The sequence below is a fragment of the Chanodichthys erythropterus genome, chromosome 20, assembly GCF_024489055.1.
Source record: "Chanodichthys erythropterus isolate Z2021 chromosome 20, ASM2448905v1, whole genome shotgun sequence".
Taxonomy (NCBI): Eukaryota; Metazoa; Chordata; class Actinopteri; order Cypriniformes; family Xenocyprididae; genus Chanodichthys; species Chanodichthys erythropterus.
In genome coordinates this window covers 33,381,347-33,401,115 of record NC_090240.1, presented here as the reverse complement: position 1 = coordinate 33,401,115, position 19,769 = coordinate 33,381,347, and the positions used below count along the sequence as shown (strand labels likewise).

The 19,769-nt window shown below is 37.0% G+C and overlaps 2 protein-coding genes across 3 annotated transcripts; both read left to right on the top strand.

Moving 5' to 3' along the window:
• Window positions 1-2,150: 2,150 nt before the first annotated feature.
• On the top strand, window positions 2,151-5,087 carry LOC137009180 (chemokine XC receptor 1-like). 2 transcript variants are annotated; one of them, XM_067371169.1, is made up of 2 exons: window positions 2,151-2,237; window positions 2,372-5,087. In XM_067371169.1, exon 2 carries the CDS (start codon window positions 2,449-2,451, stop codon window positions 3,469-3,471), a length of 1,023 nt encoding a protein of 340 aa, XP_067227270.1. In that variant the 5' UTR covers window positions 2,151-2,237; window positions 2,372-2,448; the 3' UTR covers window positions 3,472-5,087. The 2 variants fall into 2 exon arrangements, with proteins under 2 accessions (XP_067227270.1, XP_067227271.1); XM_067371170.1 differs by having other exon boundaries at window positions 2,153-2,237; window positions 2,368-5,087.
• A 10,113-nt stretch (window positions 5,088-15,200) lies between these two features.
• Window positions 15,201-18,905, top strand: LOC137008802 (chemokine XC receptor 1-like). Its single transcript, XM_067370518.1, has 3 exons — window positions 15,201-15,325; window positions 17,557-17,613; window positions 17,892-18,905. Exon 3 carries the CDS (start codon window positions 17,976-17,978, stop codon window positions 18,903-18,905), a length of 930 nt encoding a protein of 309 aa, XP_067226619.1. The 5' UTR covers window positions 15,201-15,325; window positions 17,557-17,613; window positions 17,892-17,975.
• The last annotated feature ends 864 nt before the right edge of the window (window positions 18,906-19,769 follow it).

The following is a 19,769-nucleotide window of genomic DNA, read 5'->3' as shown; positions in this document are numbered from 1 at the left end:
GTTCGGTACCCAGCCCTAGTCATAAGTTAGATTGAGATCGGAACAGTTCCATCTGGTTGAAGATCGGATTCATCACACTGGTATGGAAATGGTTTTGTGGGGGATCTGTGGGGGATCTGTGCCACTGATCCACTGATCAAAGGAGATAGTTGACAATCTTCTTCAGGGTTGCATTGTGGTCTTGTCTAGGAGTAGGTCCTCCATCTTATCTGGATATGGCCCAGATCCGGCTGAATACGGTAAACCTCGGGATAAAGAGACAACATCCTTCTTATAATCAGTGTTGGGGAAAAACTGCATTACTTTTTCTCACCTGGGCTGGGCTTGCTTATTTTTCTTTTAATAACAACAAAAAAAGTTATATTTTTGGCAAATGTTATGCCCTTTCACACCAAAAGTGAAGTGAATATGCCTCATGCTGAAGGAAATGCATATTTACTCCTGTACAGTAGAGGGCGCAGCTCAAAGTAACCTTTCAGCAGTGCTGCCAGAAGAAGTTCAACACTCTTATTACTAAATCTAATCTAAAGTAATTTTTGCTTATTAGTATAATAAAGTGAGATTAAATACATACATTTGTATAATTTAATATATCTAATTATTACAGGTTTGTGTACAATTCTGAGATTGCATTGTTTTTATTTATTTTGAGTAAACCCAAACCCTTCAAGTGAGATAAGTAAACGCATGTTCACATTAGAACTAGAACTAGAACACTTCACACAGCTTACACAACACAACACAACAATCCTTTAACAGATGTGAAAATATAAATTGATAATGTGTTATGTGTATGCCAGGTTAAAGAGATGCTTTTTTAGTCTAGATTTGAGCAGACAAAGTGTGTCTGCTTCCTGAACAATTCTAAGAAGATTGTTCCAAAGTTTAAGTGCCAAATAGGAAAAGGATCTACGGCCTGCGGAAGTTGATTATCAACTGTCCTGAATTCTGAGAACGCAATAGACATGAAGGACTATAATGCGTTAAGAGCTCACTCAGGTACTGGGGAGCTAAACCATTTAGTGCTTTGTAAGTAATTATCAAGATTTTAAAATCTATTCGGAGCCAATGCAGTGTTGACACAACTGGGCTAATATGGTCATACTTCCTGGTTCTAGAACTCTAGCTGCTGCATTTTGGTCCAGCTGGAGTTTGTTTATCAAGCGAGCAGGGCAACCACCCAGTAGAGCGGTACAGTAATCTAGCCTTGAGGTCATGAACGCATAAACTATCTGTTCTGCATTATTCTTTGAGAGCATATGTCGTAGTTTAGATATATTTTAAGATGGAAGAATGCGGTTTTACAGATGTTAGAAATGTGGCCTTCAAATGAAAGATTAGTATCAAAGAGCACACCCAGGTAACTGACGACAAAGACTTAACAGAGCAGCATCAAGTGTTAGACAGTATTCTAGGTTATTACGTGTGGAGGTACTGGTCATCCAGTTTTTTATATCAGCTACACATTCTGATAATTTTGTGAATTGGTAAGTTTTGTCAGGGCGCGAAGAAATATAAAGCTGAGTATCATCAGCGTAACAATGAAAACTAACGCCATGCTTCCTAATGATATCTCCCAAGGGTAGCATGTACAGATTGAAAAACAACGGTCCTAGTACTGAGCCTTGCGGTACTCCATATTGAACTTGTGATCGATATGTCATCTCTTCGTTTACTGATATAAACTGATAACAATCAGACAAGTAAGATTTGAAACATGCCAGTGCAATTCCACTAATGCCAACATAATTTTAGTGTCTATTCAAAAGAATATTGTGATCGATAGTGTCAAAAGCAGCAATGAGATCTAGTAACACTAATAGAGAAATACAACCACAATCGGATAAGAGCAAATCATTTGTAACTCTAATGAGAGCAGTCTCAGTACTATGGTATGGTCTAAATCCTGACTATTCTGACTAATTCTTTCTAAAAAAAAAAAAAAAAGAAACATAGTTGTGATGATGCTGCCTTTTCATCATAGTATCAATTGTTTGAGAAATGTACTAGTTATTTCTGAGTGAAAATGTTTTCTACATCATTTTTTTTTTTAGTGTATGTGTATGTGAGTAAAAAAAAAAAAAAAATTAAAAGGGGAACTTCTCCACTATAAATACAGAAACCTCTTTCACATTTGGTCTGCTCAAGAACGCTAAACTTAATGGGGACAATGGTTTCATTTCCTGTCAAATTAGTTTGATTCCATTTAGTTAAAGACACAGTGGAAAGAGCAACAGGTAAGAACTAAAGACCGTATTTAGTAATTTGTGACTGGAATACATTTAGATAAACTGATTAATATAACTTTCTTCTTTTCTTTTCTTTCTTTTCTTGTTCTTTTTCTTCTTTTTCTGTGTTAATGAAAAGGCAGATTTTATTCATGTTTGAGTTGATTCTCTACATAAAAGAGTAACAAACTGAACCTGGACAAATCTGAAGTAGTTTGTGATGCTGCAGAACAACATGGCTGATGAGGAGACAATGGACCCTGACTCTGACTACTATAGCCAAAACTATGGCAACGAGTTGTGTGTCAAAGAGGAGGTGGTGAAAGTTGGATCCATTATTATTCCAGTCTTTTTCACAATAGTGGTTGTGTTAAGCTGCATCGGTAACATCCTTGTTCTGGTCATCCTGGCGCTCTACGAGAGTCTCAAATCTGTGACCAACGTGTTCATCCTCAATGTAGCTCTGTCAGATCTGCTGTTCACGTTTGGACTTCCATTCTGGGCCTCGTACTACATCTGGGGTTGGACGTTTGGAGAGATTGGCTGTAAAGCGGTGAAGTTTCTGTTCTATGTTGGCTTTTACAGCAGTGTGTTGTTCTTGACTCTCATGACCGTTCAGCGTTACATGGCAGTGGTTCATCCTCTGTCTGACTGGGAGAAATGCAGAGGATTTTCTGTCGCTCCAATTATAATTTGGATCCTGAGCGGAGCAGTTTCACTGCTTGGTTCACTTTATAGCAAAGTTATACCACATTTTAATAATACATACTGTGAATATGACAGTGTTGAAATGAAATCTGGCATCACATATTTTCAAAATGCTTTTTTCTTCATTGCATTTCTAATCATGGGTTATTGCTATGGCAGAATGCTTCGGACAATAACAAAATCTCGAACCAATAAGAGACACAAGACTGTTAGACTAATATTCTGCATTGCACTGGTGTTTTTTATTGGTTGGGCTCCATATAACATTGTTTTGTTCTTAAAATCTTTGACTGATCAGAATATCAAGCCATTCACAGAGTGTGAATTAAGCATTAGACTTGACTATGCATATTATGCTTGCCGAATGTTAGCTTTCTCACACTGTTGCTTGAACCCTGTGTTTTATGTTTTTGTTGGCGTAAAGTTCAGGAATCATCTAAAAATGATTCTGCAGAAGGTCTTTCAAAAAAAAAAAAACCTCGATTCCGGTCAAACCAGATTGGCAAAAAATCAATCGCAGGGTTCAATGTACTAAGAGAAAACTCAAGTACTTTTACCGAATGCAGTGAACCAACAATGAGCTCTAAGATGATGTGAATGATTTACATCACTCTTAAAAATAAAGGTTCCAACCAAAGGTTTTGCGTCAATGCCATAGAAAAACCACTTGTGGTTCCCCAAAGTGCCTTTCAGTGATCAGTGCTTACCAGAAACCATTTTCTCTTGGTGTGAAGAATGTTTTAGTAACCTAAAGAACCTTTTTCCATAATAAAGAAAATTTTGTGCAATAGAAAGATGTTCCATCGATGTTAAAGGTTACTAAACCATCGGCTTGGCCATCAACACCAATAAAAACCTTTATTTTTAAGAGTGTAGATATACTGTTGTAGCTAATGTAGCATTGTTTTATTATTATTAATGTGCTGGACTTATTATTTGAAGACTTTGTTGAGTCATTGCACAGCGACTGCCGATATGATTACAATCATTTAATATGCATTACTAAAATTTAAAAAAAAAAAATGAATGAAATGTTGCCACTTTTAAGAAAAATTCCTATTTTCATCAAGCAGCAACAGCATGAGAACATCATGTTTTAAATTATAACCTACGTTTTTCTTACTTTTTGTGGTTGAAGTTCTCATTACGAGGTCATTTATAAATATAACTGGAAATATATACGTAATGAAAGAACCACTGAAAAGTGTCGTCATTAATGCAGAAAATATTTTAACATGAAATTAAAATACATTTATATATACTTTTTATTTATTGTTTGCATTTACATTATGGTTTTCATGTGTATGTCACTGTTGTATGGTGTAAATCCAATGGATAATGTAGAGTAAAAGTAATGTACAGAATGAGCATAAAGCTTGACTCCAGTTTATGAAACATCTGCTAAATAAAGGTATATAAATAAAAGTAAAATAAAAGTTCTTTATTGGCATCTATAGTTAAATGAAACCTTTCCATTACTCAAAAGATTTCATTAGTGGAAAAGGTTTTAAAATGTTCTTAACAACCGAGAAAAAAAATGGTCCAGTAACTGTTCACTGAAAGGTTCTTTGAGGAACCAAAAATGATCTTCTGGAACCTTTATTTTTAAGGGAGTGGACAGTTAAAATTAATCACAAATTATTTTCAGTAGTTTCAATGTGGACATTTGTATCAGTGAAAATAACCATTTTCACTTATAGCAGGATAAATCGACAGTCAGACAGTGAATTAGCATCAAATTATGCACAAAAATATGCAACCAGTTTGCAGGGGCAGTTGTGGTCTAATGGTTAGAGCGTAGTTTCCGCATAAACATCCCCTCTCGATAGGTGCCTCTTGGGGCTGAAAAGGTTGCAGGTTCGCGTCTCAGTACTGGCAGGAAATGTAGGTGGGCGGAGTGAATGAATAGTGCTCTTTTCCACTCTTGAGCAAGCCACCTAACCCCCAATCACTACCCCAAAATGGCTGCCCACAGCTCCGGTACGTGTGTGTGTTCAATTCCGAGTATATGTACACCCACACACCACTTTACTTTCATATCCACACTCAGGTTCATTTCCTCAAATTCTGTTTATTTAAGATGTTGTTATAGGAACAATGAGTGAAAAGTGAGTGTAAAATAAAGTATGCTGTCATGGGTTGGTTCCACAATGAGGCAAGTATCTGTTAACATCAGTCTTACATTATTTAACTAAATAAAACCAAAAAAAAAAAAAGACTCTGGCACAGGAGAACTACACAAGGGCAACATGAACCAACCTTAACATTGAACACAGACAAAGAAGGGTTTAAATACACAGACCAAAAAAATAAATAAATAAATAAATAAAAATGTAGCTAAACGAGACACAGGTGAACACAATCGGTTGCTAAGGAAACAAATGATCACACATTAGGATGCACAATGCACCGCAATATCAAGAGTACAACTGATGCATACTCAATGGCTAAAGAATACCCATAATGCACTGTGAGAGTTGCACATTGAATGAATTCCTGCGTCTTGCCAGAAGATGGCGCCTGCAACGGAATCATTCATCCATCCATTTTCCAAACCGTCTGGTCCAATGTGGCTACAGCATAATATCTTACTGGTATAAATTCATTTTAAATTTGTGAATATTAATTAATTAAGGTTTATACATAGTTTCCAAGACTGAGTTCAAGAAAAATATTTTCATCTTACTACTTGAGTTTGCTTGCCAGTTTGCTAAGTTTCAAATGATTATTAAAGGGTTAGTTCACCCAAAATGAAAATTGTCATTAATTACTCACCCTCATGTCATTCCAAACCCGTAAGACCTTCGTTCATCTTTGGAACAGTGCAGCCCTTCCGTGTTTACATCCCCTCCTGATAGGTGCCTCCTGGTGCTGTAAACTAAAAGTGGGAGGAAGGAGAAAATAGCAAAAATGTCCATAGGAGGAGAGGCAGGAGGAAGAGTCCATGGGGGAGTCTGCTGAGGAAGGAGCCAGGGAGAAACCCAGAGCAGATCCATTATGACAAAGGCCTAGGGCAGAATTGAAGGAGGGAACTAATGACGACACAGCAGTAGAGTATCATATACACTGTGTCAGAATGATGATTTATTACCCTAATTTATGGCTTAATTTATGACCCAAATTTCTGTGTGTTGTCAGTCAAGCTGGCTGGACAGTGGATGTCAAATATGTTTTATGAGGGCTGTGAGCCTTGATTGGCAGGTCAGTGGTTGTCAATGGTTGTTTTTTATGGCTGAATTTATAGCTGTTGTCCCCTGATTGGCAGGTCAAGAGTGTCAATGAGATATAGAGTGAGTTGGATTTATAGTTAGATATATGGGTAAATTTATGGTGGTTGTATCTCAGCCCCAGATTTGGCATTTTTTATGACACTTTGGTGAATCCTGGGTATCTGGCTTCTTTCAGTCTGTTGGGAACTGATGGTGACCATGTTTTTCCTTTGATTGTGGGGTGGAAGTCACCCTAGCAAATTTCACACCTCAGTGTTAAAATCAGTGCTGTTTGGGGTCAATGGGGTATATGTTAATTGAGTCAGAATATCTGAGTCAAGACATTAAGGATGTATTACCCCTACACCACACTGGCTATATTTATTTAAAATTACATGTCTGGGCATGTTCTTTTTTAGAACAACTGTGTGTGTGTGTGTGTGTGTGTGTGTGTGTGTGTGTGTGTGTGTGTGTGTGTGTGTGTGTGTGTGTGTGTGTGTGTGTGTGTGTGTGTGTGTGTGTGTTGGCACCATAGGATGATCAGTAATACCAAAACTATAGATTAATGTTAGTTCCTAAGACAAAGAATCAGAAATATTCATCAAGCCAAAGAGTCCTCATTACCCACACACCCCAGAATAGGTGTTGTTTGGGAGATGTTCTTTCTGGAGCATCTGTATCTGTGTTTCCAAACTCACCGATATGATCTATGTTAAAAAGACAAAAGAATGAAAAACATTTATTTAACTCACAGTAAAGGTGATTCTGAGTCAACCCGGTGGGGGGATCCTCTGTGTTTGTGTTAACGGTTTTAGGACATTGCTTAGATGTCTTCATCAAAATCTTTCTGGTAATTCACTGGGCTCTCACACAAAAACATCTTATGCTGATTTAGTCTACATAACATCATTCAATTCAATTCACATTTATTTGTATAGTGCTTTTCACGATATGCATTGTTTCAAAGCAGCTTTACAGGGAGTGCATGTCAACGTTTCAATAATCTGGTATCAGAGTGTGCAAGTTGTGCAATTTCAGAAATGTATATACAGTTAGCTAACAATTTATTAATTTAAACAATGTATTAAATTATGGAAGAAACAATGTGCTTACTGAAGTTATGAAAATATGTTAACAAATGATTAGGATATATAGAAAAATTTAGCACTGGTGCATGTTGATCCAGAGTTTTGGTCCTTGTAGGGGGTTGGGGTCATATCTCCACAGGAGTTGAGGCATCTGAAGTCTTCTTCAGATCTGAATGTGTCTTTACTTTTGATACATTTGAAAAGTTTTAGTTTTAATAGTGTGTGTGTGTGTGTGTGTGTGTGTGTGTGTGTGTGTGTGTGTGTGTGTGTGTGTGTGTGCGTCTGTGTGTGTGTGTGTGCGTCTGTGTGTGTGTGTGTGTGTGTGTTGCAAAAGAACAAATACATACAAATACAGTAAAATAAGACACACAATTTTAAACGTTTAAATATTTACTCATTTGTTTGCCACAAAAGCAAGACATGTTGTCTATTTTCTTTAAACTTTTTACTTTTATTTTATTTTTTAATTTCTTTTAAAACAGTCTGATGACCAGCATTTTTATAACTAATGTAGCTGAGTGGTTTCCTCACACGAGCAAAAACTAATCTAGGTGTTATCTTTGTGAGGGCAGAACACAAAACTTTGTGTTGAGTGATCAAGATTCATACTAAAAGAAAACTGTGAGTATGCTTAAACATGTAATTATACAATATTCTCAATTATACAACATTTTCAATAGGAATATTATGTTTTCATGTTGTCAAGTTTAGCTTGTTTGTTTTTTACTATCAATTTTTTTAACTTCAACATACAGCACAAAATTAAAGAGATGAGTGTAGAATGTTTCAACTATTACCATCGTCTTTGAGCCCAAATAAACAGGTGTTTTTCTCTATATATGTGTGTGTGTGTGTTGGTGTGTGTGTGTGTGTGTGTGTGTGTGTGTGTGTACTTGTTTTTGTGAAATATCAGGACACAAATGTGTATAATGACATGGGTATGACATAGGTATTACAAAAAGAGGTGAAATATGAGGACATTCAGCATGTCCCCACTTTTCAAAAGGCTTATAAATCACACAGAATGAGTTTTTGTGACAAAGTAAAAGTGTGCACAGTTTCCTGTGAGGGTTAGGTTTAGGGGTAGGGGTAGTGTAGGGGGATAGAAAATACGGTTTGTACAGTATAAAAACCATTACGCCTATGGAATGTCCCCACATTTCACAAAAACAAGTATGTGTGTGTGTGTGTGTGTGTATGTGCGTGCGTGTTGCAAAAGAACAAAAACACATTTACTTCAAATTTCTGAGTTAAATAAGTGATTTTAATCATTTAAACATTTAAACATCTGTTTGCCATAGAAAGCAAGGCATGTTTAAACAAAACTTTTACTTTATTTTATTCTTTAATTTCTTTTAAAACAGTCTGATGACCAGCATTTTTTATTACTAATGTAGCCAAGTGGTTTCCTCACACGAGTAAAAACTCTTTAAATTTGTTTGTGACAAATACATAATTCCCACTTAGAAAACTTTTTTAAATGTATGGATGAACCTTTTTTCTTTTGACAAAACTACATTTAAAATTATTTACTTGAGGTGTTTAACAACCACAAGGGAATCATGTTGATCATTAAGTTTTAAGCATATAGTACAAACTTGCAAGGCTCAAGAAAACTCTTCTAGGTGTGATCTTTTTGAGGTCGGAACAAAAAACTTTGTGTTGGGTGATCCAGACAAAGCTTTATACTAAAAGAAAATACTATGGAAGTCATTTTCAAACTGAAAGTATGCTTCAACATGTAATTATATAACTCAATTATACAACATTTTCAATAGGGATATTATGGTTTCATGTTGCTTTTAAAGTTTAGTTTGTTTGTTTGTTTTTTACTAACACTTTTTAACTTCAACATCCAGCACAAAATAAAGAAAGTAGCTTAGTATGTTTCAGCTATTTCCAGTTTCTTTGACCCTCAAATAAACAGGTAATGGAATGTTCAATGAAAGTGACAATATACAGTTAGATATTTTTCTGTGTGTGTAAATAGTTGTGCTAAAATCTATGTGTGCAACTTTCCAGCTATCTATGATATGGATCTCATGAAGCATCAACACGAAAAGTAAGTCTTGCTGTTTCACACTTAAGTACACTAACACTTACACTAGCAACGCCCTGAAAGCTGCACATTCATTAAAGTTTGAGGTTGTTCAACAGCTTTTCACACTCTGGTAAAACTCAAAGATAAAATTAAAAAAATATATGCACAAATCACCATGTAAATTCAAGTGTCAAATCACTAAGAAAAGGGTACAACATACAAGAGAAGCACCATTTATAATAAATACAGAAAACACAAAAAGCCATTCGTCAGCAATTTCTAAGGTTGTTACAAGTTTGTAAATCTGGTTTTGTCAATGACGTTTTTATTATTCCACTAAATTTAGTCAACTTGTTCAGATAGCAGATGACACTATTCGCATTGTATTGGTTGGGGTGTGTTTTTGTTTTTGGTGAAGACACACCAGTGTAAGTGCTTTTCCTCACATGGGAAAGCATGTGTGATGAAACTTTTTAAATATATATGACTGAACTTTCTTATTTGACAAACCAGCATTTCAAATTATTTTCCTAAGTTCTTTAATGTCTGCAGAATAATTTCTTTCAACATCCCGCTTGAGGTGAAAGATTATAGTATGTTTTCAACTATTATCACCATCTTCTCTGTCTCAAATAAAGCTACTGTATGCGCTAAAAATCTTTGTACATTTTTGCTCCTCTGTCAGGTTTGTTAGAGGGACTATGCTGCAAACACATTAAGAACCAAAGTTACATGTCCTTGTAAAGGCTATATATAAAATCAAACAATCTTTCTACAGGTATTATATTTGCATAAAAGTACATTCAAGAGACTAATTTACTATGAACTTGTGTAAGGCATATAGGAAAAAAACAATTAGCTATAAAGAATACAGAAATCCTCTCTCCTGGTCTATTGTGAAAGTTTATGTTGTTTTGTAAAACACACAGACGCACACACACACACACACACACACACACACACACACACACAGACGCACACACACACACACACACACACACACACACACACACACACTATTAAAACTAAAACTTTTCAAATGTATCAAAAGTAAAGACACATTCAGATCTGAAGAAGACTTCAGATGCCTCAACTCCTGTGGAGATATGACCCCAACCCCCTACAAGGACCAAACTCTGGATCAACATGCACCAGTGCTAAATTTTTCTATATATCCTAATCATTTGTTAACATATTTTCATAACTTCAGTAAGCACATTGTTTCTTCCATAATTTAATACATTGTTTAAATTAATAAATTGTTAGCTAACTGTATATACATTTCTGAAATTGCACAACTTGCACACTCTGATACCAGATTATTGAAACGTTGACATGCACTCCCTGTAAAGCTGCTTTGAAACAATGCATATCGTGAAAAGCACTATACAAATAAATGTGAATTGAATTGAATGATGTTATGTAGACTAAATCAGCATAAGATGTTTTTGTGTGAGAGCCCAGTGAATTACCAGAAAGGTTTTGATGAAGACATCTAAGCAATGTCGTAAAACCATTAACACAAACACAGAGGATCCCCCCACCGGGTTGACTCAGAATCACCTTTACTGTGAGTTGAATAAATGTTTTTCATTCTTTTGTCTTTTTAACATAGATCATATCGGTGAGTTTGGAAACACAGATACAGATGCTCCGGAAAGAACATCTCCCAAACAACACCTATTCTGGGGTGTGTGGTTAATGAGGACTCTTTGGCTTGATGAATATTTCTGATTCTTTGTCTTAGGAACTAACATTAATCTATAGTTTTGGTATTACTGATCATCCTATGGTGCCAACACACACACACACACACACACACACACACACACACACACACACACACACACACACACACACACACACACAGTTGTTCTAAAAAAGAACATGCCCAGACATGTAATTTTAAATAAATATAGCCAGTGTGGTGTAGGGGTAATACATCCTTAATGTCTTGACTCAGATATTCTGACTCATATACCATATACCCCATTGACCCCAAACAGCACTGATTTTAACACTGAGGTGTGAAATTTGCTAGGGTGACTTCCACCCCACAATCAAAGGAAAAACATGGTCACCATCAGTTCCCAACAGACTGAAAGAAGCCAGATACCCAGGATTCACCAAAGTGTCATAAAAAATGCCAAATCTGGGGCTGAGATAAAACCACCATAAATTTACCCATATATCTAACTATAAATCCAACTCACTCTATATCTCATTGACACTCTTGACCTGCCAATCAGGGGACAACAGCTATAAATTCAGCCATAAAAAACAACCATTGACAACCACTGACCTGCCAATCAAGGCTCACAGCCCTCATAAAACATATTTGACATCCACTGTCCAGCCAGCTTCACTGACAACACACAGAAATTTGGGTCATAAATTAAGCCATAAATTAGAGTAATAAATCATCATTCTGACACAGTGTATATGATACTCTACTCACAGCTGTTTTATGATTGGCCAAATACAGTAGGACACTGCATGAAGCAGAAAGTGTCCCCCCAGCTTCTCCATGACTGTAAGATGCAAATCTCACCAATTGGTTACATTTAGCCACAGCCAAAATTGAACACACCTGAAGACCCAAATTGAGATGGATTGGAGATGACCTGCAGACTCGCTGGACCGGGGTAGAGCCGGTGGGAGTGAGGACAATGGTGGAGCCTGAGGGAATCAGGATCCCAGTAGAGTCGAAGGGGTGGAGGGACGAGATGTAGCCAGAGGCCCAGAAGTTCACTGCACCAGGGTGATGACTGACCAAGGTGGAGCCAGGGGGACAAGGGAGCCTGGTGGAGCTGAGGGAATGTGGAGCCAAGGTGGAGCCAATGGGTCGACGGGGAAGCATGGGGTCGACACACCAGGGAGACCTGGAAGCCCAAGGTGAATCCAAGCAGCTGGGCAGAGCCACTGAAGGAGGAGCCGAAGGGCTGAAGGGAGCACAGGGAGGCACATCAGAGGAGGAGAAAGTGGGAGGCTATGGCGGGACTAGGGGCAAAAAAAGAAGACTTGAGGCTGGGTGGGTGTAACACAGTTTGTAAATATGGGAAGAAGGAGGCGGGAACCGGCGAACATTCAACGTAACTTTAATGCAAAATAAACAAAGAACAAAACGAAAGTAATGCCGGCAGACCCTCGCGGACGTCTGCCGGCCACACAAACATAATAAAACATAAAATAAAGTCCAGGCCTGGTCCTCTCTCGTCCTCCACGGTCGTCGCTCCTCCTTTTATACTCCCGGAGAAAGGGGAAAAAAAATTCTTGGTCCGGTTCCCCGACACACTGCCGCTCGGTCCTCAGCCTGCCAAGAGGCTCTTTCTCGCGGTGCCATGCGGTGGCACTGGACGCTCGGTGGACGGCCCGATCCTCGACCGCCTCCTGGCGGCCGGCGATGGCTCCTCCGACTGAGGGCAGCCGGCAGCGAGTCCCCCGTCCCCTGCTCCTCCCCTTCATGGCGGACGGCAGCAGGCTCCGGCCCACGGCAGACGGCGGCGACTCCTCCGCTCCCTCCAGGTCCAGTACGGCAGCCACCCCACCTCGTCCCAGGAGCACGGCATCCGGGTCTCCGTCCCACCTTTCACAAGGCTCCAGCACCACCGCCTCGGGCAGCCTCTCGCGGTCTTCCCACTCCCGCGCTGCCCGAACTCCGCAGCACCGCGATCCCCCTCAGCAGCGAGGGCTCTCCGACAGCATGTCCCTCCTCCACCAATGTAACACAGTTCGTAAATATGGGAAGAAGGAGGCGGGAACCGGCGAACATTCAACGTAACTTTAATGCAAAATAAACAAAGAACAAAACGAAAGTAACGTCTGCCGGCCACACAAACATAATAAAACATAAAATAAAGTCCAGGCCTGGTCCTCTCTCGTCCTCCACGGTCGTCAATCCTCCTTTTATGCTCCCGGAGCTCCTCCGTGAGAGACTCGAGGCCGGCACGCTCATTATCACTCGCGTCACCGGCCTCGCGCCGTTCCCTCACGGCTCTCGCCCGCCCTGCTCGTCACAGTGGGATCAACTGGGATTGGAGGCTTTGAGGAATTAAATCATCCAGCTCATCATACCAATCCATGGGGACCTCGCATAGCGGACCTTTAGTGGCGTATGGGCAGGGCTCTACTTCATATGAATAAACTCAACTAAAACTCCCTCTGGGGTGGATGGTTTTACTGGTATTCACCTGGACAGACTGCATTTGGCCCAATCTACATGGTTTTTACATGGCTTTGTTGCAGGCACAGGCTTTGAGTCTGTGGGGGGCTCAGGCATGTAGTCCATAAGGGGCATGGCTGAAGCCTGGCTGAGCTTTGGGTCCAATGTGGACTTGGAGCCCATGTGGAGTTTGGACATTTTGAGCAGAACTGCATGGAGGATGTATTGCTCCAGGATGCAGTTGCCTGTATTCAATGGCATCAGAGAATACAAAGGCTCATCCAAACGGACATGAAAACAGTCCAGTTCATAGAATTCCCATACATATTCCTCCAGAGGGTGGCCATTTTGGGATAGGGACATCAGCTGGTTGGCTGGGAGGAATGCTGCATGATACATTCTTTCTTTAAAGGTCTGGTTTCCTGTCACAGGTGATTCCACAATGTTAGCAACAGTCCTACTTTATTAAAGTACTAAATAAAAAGCACTCTGGCACAGGAGAACCACACAAGAGCAACATAAAATAATCTTAACCATAAAGACACCAGAAAAAGAACTGAACTGAACTGAACTGAACGGAGGGTTTAAATACACACATGGAGCTGAACAAGACACAGGTGAACACAATGGGTTGCTATGGAAACAAATGATCACACATTAGGAAACAAAGGCATTTATTTGTACAGGTATAAATTACTTTTTAATTTATTAAATTGTTTAATTAAGCTTTATACATGCTAGTTTCCATGACAGAGTTTAAGATAAATCTTTTCATTACTGGAGCTGACAGTTTGCTATTCAAATGATTATTAAACAGCTCTCTCAATAAAGTTCTTATGAAGCAATACAAGATTCAACCTGATTTTTCAGTCAGTTTAATATAAATTAAGTTGAAATGACTCAGACAGCCAAATTTGATTGTAAATTAAAAATTAAGTCAGCAACTGAACTTTGAGAACTTTTGAGTTTTTAAGTTGAAATAAATGGAAATATTTTAGTGTACATCACTAAAACAGTTACACTCTTAGAAACACGTTTCAGTTCAGTTCTATATAGAAGTTAGAACTTTGTTGCAAGTTATGCAAAAAAGGTTCTACACTCTTAAAAGGTTCTAAACAGAATCTTAAAGGCTTCTGTCAGGCGCATCATATATAGAACCTTTTAGGGTTCCCATCATGGGATCATTTTATGGATTTCATTTTTATTAATTAATTTTGTTTTTATTCGTTTTTAATTTTAAGTCAATTTTATGAATAAACTAGCTTGTAAACACTTTATCACATATAAAAAAAAATGAATTAACTGATTCAAAATGAAAGTATTACGTAAACATTTAAGACATTTCTCCTTTTAGAACCTTTTTGGCATAAATCTGTATATCTACTGTATATAGAACCCCAATGAACCGAGCGCGCATAAGGTTAAATATCTTAAAGATCTCATATGTACTGTTTAATAAATAAAACTTAGTGAAAATAATTAATTAATTAATTATTTTCCTGACAAGTGCCTGACAGAACCCTAAGTGCCTGACAGAACCCTATAAGGTTACATGACATTTTCTATCTTCTTAGCCTCATCTGTAATTACAAATGTGTTTAAGAGGAACAGTTACTTCAGTTGTAAAGATCACAAACCCACTTCAGCTTCCTCTGTGTATGAGATTACAGGACCTGTAGAGGCTGAGGTTTGTGGGAGGATGCATGTCACTAACCCATCATACAAACATCTCTCACAAATCACTCTCAGAACTATCATCTGCTCTTTTTACAGCATTGATAAGATTCTTCATTCTTTAACTTAGTTATTTTAGCTAGTTGATCCAAGTTATTCAAGTTCTTATTCTGATCATATAGCGCTCTACAAGGTCAATATCATCAAGAATTCAGGTAATATCTTCATTTGAATAAGTTTGTACACTCTAAAAGGGGACCTTTAGACATTACTTAAATATATATATTGTTGTGAAATAAAAAATCAAGTTCTGAAATGCTGTTAGACTTTTTACTTGTAATTGTTATTTTATTGAGCTTGGATGACACAAATTATGCCTATTGATTCAATATACTTTCATGACTTGTCATAGTTTAACATTTTCAGTTAATCAAAAATGTATTTAATTTTAAGTTCTGTTAATGTAAAATACAATCTGATGACGTGTAAACGTGTTTCATTGTTTTGAGTTGTATGAACACTTCTTTTAATTTAGATGAACTTAAGTTAAGTGAAACTGGGCAGGGATTTATATTTCCCATCATGCTTTGCCCATGGCACTTGAAAGGAAGAGTAAATGCTAAAATTGAGTGTTATATAATGTTTTTTGCACAAGATTAATGGTAAGGGAGATTTAGCAGTAATTATGGTTTTGTTATGCTAATTTAGAGTTAATGTGTTAATGTGGGTTTTTGGAGATTTACCATCATGATGACAAGTGGTGCTTGGTAAGATCATGTTACTTAGAAATGCATTTTATGGTGTCCAAAAAGCATCTTCACCTTACTTAAAACATTATGTTGGATCAACTTAAATAGTTGCATTCAAATTGACAATTATTAAGTTCATGTTACTTAGAAATGTATTTTTATTGTGGCAAAAAAAAAAAACGTCTTCACCTTACTTAAAACATTATGTTGGATCAACTTAAATAGTTGCATTCAAATTGACAATTATTAAGTTCATGTTACTTAGAAATGTGTTTTTATTGTGGGAAAAAAAAACCGCCTTCACCTTACTTAAAACATTATGTTGGATCAACTTAAATAGTTGCATTCATATTGACAATTATTAAGTTCATGTTACTTAGAAATGTGTTTTTATTGTGGAAAAAAAAAACGCCTTCACCTTACTTAAAACATTATGTTGGATCAACTTAAATAGTTGCATTCAAATTGACAATTATTAAGTTCATGTTACTTAGAAATGTGTTTTTATTGTGGAAAAAAAAAACGCCTTCACCTTACTTAAAACATTACGTTGGATCAACTTAAATAGTTGCATTCATATTGACAATTATTAAGTTCATGTTACTTAGAAATGTATTTTTATTGTGGCAAAAAAAAAAAAAACGTCTTCACCTTACTTGAAACATTATGTTGGATCAACTTAAATAGTTGCATTCATATTGACAATTATTAAGTTCATGATACTTAGAAATGTATTTTTATTGTGGCAAAAAAAAAAAAAACGTCTTCACCTTACTTGAAACATTATGTTGGATCAACTCAAAATATTGCTTTGAATTAATGTAATTCTCCCAATTGGCTTAAGTTAAAAATTCCAGTGGAAAACGTTAACATATTTTTTTTTTTGTTGAACCAATGTTTTATTTTTTAGAGTGTAGCAGGAAGATAAAGGTGAGATGAGTTGGATCATATTGCAGTGTTAATATTACAAAAAAGAACAAAGACAGTAATCAGATACAGAGAAAGAACGTAATTGGTATTAAACTAAAAGACAACATCGAACAAACTGAGGGCAGATAAACACAGAAAACAAACTAAACTAGAAACAGGTTCACAACAAAATACTATTTCAGTTTTTCTACTCTCATGTTTAATGTTTGTGATACTACCTTTTAAAGTAAGATAAGTAGCTTACTTTATGTTTAACCTTGCTTGAATTATGCTTTAAACGTGAATACATATATGGAAGATTGCACATGCAAGTAAAAAAAGAGAAACCAAATGCTAAAAAAATCATTTTCAGTAACTTTATCAACGTTTGGATTTGTACTGTAGGTGTAACATCAGATATATAGGTTTGCATTTCATCAGTGTGTGTAAGCATTTCAAGTGTGTTTGAGCATTTAGTAGTATTGTTATGTGTGACTACTTTACACAAGCTAAGTATCCAGGAAGTTACACTTTTACTTTACATCAGTACACAACCTTGCAAGTTGAGGATTTTTTTGATTGATTGAAATTTCTACCATGGAGGGCGGCTTCAGAATGAGTTCATGTTTCATTGGACCACTGAAAATTAAGATTATTGGAGCATGTTTTATAGCAAAAAACTATTTCAGTTTTTCTACTTTCATGTTTAATTCCTTGTTTTAGTTTAATTTCTTTGTGAAATTTACTAGCATTACTGAGTGAAACTTATTTTATATTTTTTTTTTCAGTGCATTTGTGTGTTGAGAAAAGAGAGGAATTTTGCCATCCTGTAAAATACAGTAAAGGTAAACATGTCTTCCACATTTGATCTGCTCAGCTGTCTTGACAAGATACTCAACTCAAAAAGTAATAGGGAATTAGTTTTTATTTCCTAAATTCCTATAAAATTAGTTTGATTCCATTTAGTTCGAGACACAGTGGAAAGAGCAGCAGGGAAGAACTAAATGTCAGGCTGTATTTAGTATTTTGTCACAGGAATAAATTAAGATAAACTGATTAATTCCTCATCGTTTTATCTAATGAAAAAACAGATTTTATTAATGTTTGACTTGATTCTCCACAGAAAACATCTACAGACAGTAAATCACTGAACCTGGACAAATCTGATCTGGTCTAACTGAAGTAGTTTGTGTTGTTCCAGAACAACATGGCTGATGAGGAGACAATGGACCCTGACTCTGACTACTATAGCCAAAACTATGGCAACCAGTTGTGTGTCAAAGAAGAGGTGGTGAAAGTTGGATCCATTATTATTCCTGTCTTTTTCACAATAGTGGTTGGGTTAAGCTGCATCGGTAACATCCTTGTTCTGGTCATCCTGGCGCTCTACGAGAGTCTCAAATCCCTCACCAACATCTTCATTCTCAATTTAACGCTATCAAATCTGCTGTTCACGTTTGGACTTCCATTCTGGGCCTCGTACTACATCTGGGGTTGGACGTTTGGAGAGATTGGCTGTAAAGCGGTGAATTTTCTGTTCTATGTTGGCTTTTACAGCAGTGTGTTGTTCTTGACTCTCATGACCGTTCAGCGTTACATGGCAGTGGTTCATCCTCTGTCTGACTGGGAGAAATGCAGAGGATTTTCTGTCGCTCCAATTATCATTTGGATCCTGAGCGGAGCAGTTTCACTGCCCAATTCACTTTATAGCAAAGTTATACCACATTTTAATAGTACATACTGTGAGTATGACAGTGTTGAAATGAAATCTGGTATAGTTTATTTTCAAAATGCTTTCTTCTTCATTGCATTTCTAATCATGGGTTATTGCTATGGTAGAATGTTTTGGTCCATAACAAAATCTCAGACCAATGAGAGACACAGGACTTTTGAAGTAACATTTGTTATTGTGCTGGTGTTTTTTGTTGGTTGGGCTCCATATAACATTGTTATCTTCTTAAAATCTTTGACAGATCAGAATATCAAGCCATTCACAGAGTGTGAATTAAGCATTAGACTCGACTATGCATATTTTACTTGCCGAATGTTAGCTTTCTCACACTGTTGCTTGAACCCTGTGCTTTACATTTTTGTTGATGTAAAGTTTAGGAATCATCTAAAAATGATCTTTAAATAATAATAATAAAACTCAATCAAGCCAGATTGGGAAAAAAATGTGTTCAAAAGAGTTCAATGAGAAAATGAACCAATGATGAGTTTTAATATACAGTGTGAATGATGAACATAGAGATTCTGTTGTAGCTACTGCAGTGCTGATTATTTGAAAATTCATCAAGCACAGCTACTTCTGATATAATTACAATTATTTTAATATGGAGGATTAAAATTTTGAAAAATGAATGAAATGCTGCCACTGTGCAGGAAAGTTCCTCTCTCTAATTCACACATTTCAATCTAATTCACACATTTCAATTTAATTCCCATTTGCTTGTATAGCGCTTTTCACAATACATATTGTTTCAAAGCAGTTTTACAGAAAATGCATGGTTCTTTATTACAATTTAGAGTGATCTGTTGTCAGAGGTAACTGTGACCAAGTAATGTCCATACGTCAAAAATGTACAGTTGTAAGATATTACAAATCATGCAGGTATAGCTAACATTGTGTATTCATTTAGGCAGAAACAATGAGCTCATTAAAGCAATTATAACAAGTTGTGAGCACAATTATCACAATATATATAAATTTGGCAGTTGTGTATGTTGATTCAAAGTTGGCATCATCTGAAATCCTCCCATCTCTCTCAATGGCCCTGTCCCAATTGGCACACCTCATAACACTTTTGGTCTTGTGGACTTACAATGGCTGCCATGTGCAAGTGTCCATTAAGTCCACGAGACCATAGGAAGTCCCCATTTGTCAATTTTATGTCTCAGAAGGGTGCTTGCAAGCTCCCCCTTTGCCGTCGATATGCGCCCTTGATGCACACTTTTGCCGCCCCTGCACTGGTGTGAGCTCAGCAGCAGACATCTTCCCGAC

What these genes read in the sequence shown, in the direction of transcription:
- LOC137009180 (XM_067371169.1), top strand. Translation starts at nt 2,449, where the DNA reads ATGCTGCAGAACAACATGGCTGATGAGGAGACAATGGACCCTGACTCT.
- LOC137008802 (XM_067370518.1), top strand. Translation starts at nt 17,976, where the DNA reads ATGGCTGATGAGGAGACAATGGACCCTGACTCTGACTACTATAGCCAA.